Consider the following 4,976-nt stretch of genomic DNA (forward strand, 5'->3'; position numbering starts at 1 on the left):
CCTATCTCCCCCCATATCTCCCTCTCTATCCCCCTTTGCAGTATTACTTCTCGGTGCGGATCTTTGCTGGTCAGGACCCCTCCCACGTTTGGGTGGGTTGGGTGACCCCCGACTTCCACCAACACGACCCCAACTTCGACCTGACGCGCGTCCGCACCGTCACCGTCACCATGGGGGACGACAGGGGCAACGTGCACGACAGGTGGCTGCTATGGGGCGCTATGGGGCGGGAAGGGGTGCTATGGGGTGCTATGGGGCAGGACGTGGTGCTATGGGGTGCTATGGGGCAGGATGGGGTGCTATGGGGCTGCTATGGGGCAGTATGGGGTGCTATGGGGCAGCTGTGGGGATGTATGGGGCTGCTATGGGGCAGTATGGGGTGCTATGGGGCAGCTATGGGGCTGTATGGGGCAGTATGGGGTGCTATGGGGCAGCTATGGGGCAGTATGGGGTGCTATGGGGCAGCCATGGGGATGTATGGGGCAGTATGCTGTGCTATGGGGCAGTAAGGGGCTGTATGGTGTGCTATGGGGCAGCTATGGGGCAGTACGGGGTGCTATGGGGCAGTAAGGGGCTGTATGGGGTGCTATGGGGCAGCTATGGGGCAGTATGGTGCTATATGGTATGGTATGGCGCTATATGGTACGGTATGGTGCTATATGGTGTGGTATGGTGCTATATGGGGTGCTATGGGGCAGTATGGGGCTGTATGGGGTGCTATGGGGCCACTAGGGGGCGCTATGGATCTCTATGGGGCCACTAGGGGGCGCTATGGGTAGCTATGAGTTGCTCCCATTGGCTCCGCCCCCTTTTAGCCCCGCCCCCTTTTAACCCCGCCCCTTTAACCCCTTCGTGCCCAGCATCAAGCGCAGTAACTGTTACATGGTTTGGGGGGGGGATGTTGTGGCCGGAGCCCCCCAGACCCGCAGCCACAGCGACGCCGTGATTGGCTGCTTGGTGGACGTGGCCACCGGATTGATGACCTTCACAGCCAATGGGAAGGAGATCAACGCCTTCTTCCAGGTAAAGGGGGCGGGGCCACGGCGCCCCATAGAAACCCATTGAGACAATGGAGCGCCCCCTGGTGGCCCATTGAGAAACTACAGCGCCCCCTAGTGGCTCATTGAGACACTACAGCGCCCCATAGCGGCCCATTGAGAAACTACAGCGCCCCATAGCGGCCCATTGAGAAACTACAGCGCCCCCTAGCGGCCCATTGAGACACTACAGAGCCCCCTAGTGGTCCATTGAGACACTACAGCGCCCCCTAGTGGTCCATTGAGAAACTACAGCGCCCCCTAGCAGCTCATTGAGACACTACAGCGCCCCCTGGTGGCTCATTGAGAAACTACAGCGCCCCATAGTGGTCCATTGAGACACTACAGCGCCCCCTGGTAGCCCATTGAGACACTACAGCGCCCCATAGCGGCCCATTGAGACACTACAGACCCCATAGCTGCCCCCATATGGCCCCGTAGCTGCCCCACAGCTGCCCCATTGCGTTGCAGGTGGAGCCCAACACGAAGCTGTTCCCCGCTGTGTTTGTGCTGCCCACCAGCCCCAACGTGTTCCAGTTTGAGCTGGGGAAACTGAAGGTGCTGCCGGGACCCCATAAGGGGATGGGGGGGTTATGGGGTCAGGGGGGGTTAATGGGGGGGTTGTGGGGTCTGGGGGGTTATGGGGTCAGGGGGGTTATGGGGTCAGTGGGGGTTATGGGGTCAATGGGGGTTATAGGGTCAATGGGGGTTATGGGGTCAATGGGGGTTATGGGGTCAGGGGGGGTTATGGGGGTTATGGGGTCTGGGGGGGCTGTGGGGTGGTTGTGGGGTCTGGAGGGTTATGGGATATGTGGATGGTTAAGGGATGTTATGGGTTCTGTGGGTGTTATGGGGTGGTTATGGGGTTAGTTATGGGGCTGTTCTGGGTTAATTACAGGCTGGTTATGGGGCCGTTTTGGGGCTGTTATGGGGTGGTTAATTACAGGCTGGTTATGGGGCTGTTATGGGTCGGTTATGGGTCAGTTTTGGGTTAGTTATGGGTTAGTTATAATTAGTTATAACCCCTTTCCATCCCATAGAACATCCTGCCCATCTCGGCCGCCCTGTTCAGCAGCGAAGCCGGGAACCCGGAGCCTCAATGTCCGCCCCGACTCTGCATCCAGCGCCTGACGCCGGTGACGTGGAGCCGGATGCCGGCGGAGTCGCTGCCGGTTCAAATGGGCCGGGCCGGAAACGGAGCAGGATGGGCTGTGAGCTGCTCGGAGCCGCGGCTCATGATGGCGCTGCACGTACCCGAGGAGAACAGGTGGGGGGGGTGGGGATCTGTGGGGCAATATGGGGCAATACGGGGCAATATGGGACTCTATGGGGCAATATGGGGTGCTGTGGGACTCTATGGGGCACTATGGGACTCTATGGGGCAATATAGGGCGCTATGGGACTCTATAGGGTGCTATGGGACTCTATGGGGCAATATGGGACACTATGGGGCAATATGGGGCGCTATGGGGCGCTATGGGACTCTATGGGGCAATATGGGACTCTATGGTGCGCTGTGGGACTCTGGGGCGCTATGGGACTCTATGGGGTGCTATGGGACTCTATGGGGGTCTATGGGACAATATGGGACTCTATGGGGCTCTATGGGACTCTATGGGGTGTTATGGGAGTCTATGGGGCGCTATGGGACTCTTTGGGGCAATATGGGACTCTATGGGGCGCTGTGGGACTCTATGGGGAGCTCAGGGCCTCTATGGGGCAATGTGGGGCACTGCGATCTTATATGGGGCAATATGGGCCTCTATGGGGACTATGGGCCCCTAGATGCATGGACATCATGGAGCCCCCCCAAGACCCCCTATTCCCCCCCCAACGCCCCCTATCCCCCCCCAAGGCCCCCTATCCAGCCCCCAACCACCCCAACGACCCCCATAATTTCCCCCCAGACCCCATTACCTAAGCCCCCCGATCTCCCCATTGCCCCCTTAACCCCCTCCTCTCCCCCCATTGCCTCCCCTTAAGCCCCCCCATGTCCCCCCATTGCCCCTTTAAGCCCCCCATCTCCCCCATACATATGCAGGATCATGGAATCATGGAGCTGTGGGAGCGGCAGGAGCTGCTCCGTTTCCATTGGCACACATTGAAGCTCTATTGCGCTGTCTGTGCCCTGGGCAATACCCGTGTGGCTCACGCCCTGTGCAGCCACGTGGACCCGGCCCAGCTCCTGTTCGCCATCCAGAGCCCGGACCTGCCGGGTCCGCTCCGTGCCGGGTATTACGACCTATTGCTGGCGGTTCATTTGGATCACGGGGTCCGGACCCGCTCGTCCATGAGCTCCGAGTTCATCATCCCAATGAACGAAACCTCCAAAAGCATCACGTTATTTCCCGGTACCGACAAGATTTCCGGACCTCCCGGCGTCGGGATTCGGGCTTGTTTAAGACCTAAACCTCATTTTACCGAACCTTGTTTTATTCGACCCATTAATGGGAAAACCCTCTTAGGGCCTGCGGTCCCGTTACGAGCCTTGGGGCGCCGGGCCATAAGGATGTTAAGGGAGGCGGTGGGCAGCGGGGGGCAATGTGCCCGTGACCCGGTAGGGGGCAGCGTTGAGTTCCAATTGGTTCCGGTTCTGAAGCTGATCTCGGCTCTATTGGCCGTCGGGGCTTTAAAGGACCCCGAGGTTCGGAAGGTTCTGAGGATGATCGAGCCCAGAGTGTTCGGGAAGGGGGGGGGGGAGATGGAGCAGGACAACGAGGATGAGGAGGAGGATGAAGGAGACAATGAGGACAAGGAGGAGGAGGAGGAGGAGGAAGGACCTGAGGAGGGGCTGCTGCAGATGAAGCTGCCGGAGCCTGTGAAGCTGCAGGTGAATGAAGGGGGAGATGGAGCCGTGTCCGACCCGGGTCTGTCCTGTGTCCAATTCATGTCCAACACGTGTTTATCCCATGTTTGGTACATGTTTATCCCATGTCCAACACGCGTTTATTCCATGTCCGGTACATGTTTATTCCACATCCGCTACATGTTTAGTCCATGTCCAATCCATATCCAACCTGTATTGAACCCATGTCCAACCCATGTCCAACACGTCTGCCCTGTGTCCAATTCATGTCCAACACGTGTTTATTCCATGTCCAACACATGTTTGTCCCATGTCCAGTACATGTTTATCCCATGTTCAACACATGTTTAGTCCATGTCCAATCCATATCCAACCTGTATTAAACCCACATCCAACACATCTGTCCTGTGTCCAATTCATGTCCAGTACATGTTTATTCCATGTCCAGCACATGTTTAGTCCATGTCCAACCCATATCCAACCTGTATTGAACCCATGTCCGACCCATGTCCAACACATCTGTCCTGTGTCCAATTCATGTCCAACACGTGTTTATCCCATGTCCAACACATGTTTATCCCATGTCAGGTACATGTTTAGTCCGTGTCCAATCCATATCCAACCTGTATTGAACCCATGTCCGACCCATGTCCAACACGTCTGCCCTGTGTCCAATTCATGTCCAACACGTGTTTATTCCATGTCTGCCCCATATCTGACCCATATCTAAACTCTGTCCAGTTCATGTCCATCCCATGTCCAACCCATGTCTGCCCCATAAGGTCCCTATCCCCACATCTGCCCCATATCCAACCCATCATCCCCCCCCAAACACCCCCCATCCCCCCATAACCCCCCCAAATCCCCCCCATATCCCCCCCAAATCCCCCATATCCCCCCATAATCCCCCCAAAACCCCCATATCCCCCCATAACTGACCCCCTGTTCCCCCCCAGATGTGCAACCTGCTGCAGTTCTTCTGTGACCAGGAGCTGCAGCACCGCGTCGAAGCCATCGTCGCATTCTCCGAGCGCCACGTGGAGCGGCTGCAGCGCGACCAGAGGGGGCGCTACCGGAAACTCATGGCCGCGCTCACCATGTCGGCGGCTGAGACGGCCAGGAGGACCAGGGAG

At 57.7% G+C, this 4,976-nt stretch overlaps 1 protein-coding gene across 1 annotated transcript in view; it reads left to right on the plus strand.

The window, feature by feature from the left end:
- Positions 1 to 38: 38 nt before the first annotated feature.
- The window catches only part of LOC107307670 (ryanodine receptor 1-like), a gene marked incomplete at its 5' end in the record, with an annotated part of 24,279 nt that continues 19,341 nt past the window's right edge, over positions 39 to 4,976 (plus strand). The window contains 7 exons of the mRNA XM_032441912.1: positions 39 to 202; positions 861 to 1,023; positions 1,509 to 1,595; positions 2,078 to 2,304; positions 2,823 to 2,832; positions 3,088 to 3,867; positions 4,800 to 4,973. Coding sequence (XP_032297803.1) covers positions 39 to 202; positions 861 to 1,023; positions 1,509 to 1,595; positions 2,078 to 2,304; positions 2,823 to 2,832; positions 3,088 to 3,867; positions 4,800 to 4,973 — 1,605 coding nt within the window. The remainder of the gene's footprint in view (positions 203 to 860; positions 1,024 to 1,508; positions 1,596 to 2,077; positions 2,305 to 2,822; positions 2,833 to 3,087; positions 3,868 to 4,799; positions 4,974 to 4,976) is intronic.

The sequence above is a fragment of the Coturnix japonica genome, unplaced genomic scaffold, assembly GCF_001577835.2.
Source record: "Coturnix japonica isolate 7356 unplaced genomic scaffold, Coturnix japonica 2.1 chrUnrandom766, whole genome shotgun sequence".
Taxonomy (NCBI): domain Eukaryota; kingdom Metazoa; phylum Chordata; class Aves; order Galliformes; family Phasianidae; genus Coturnix; species Coturnix japonica.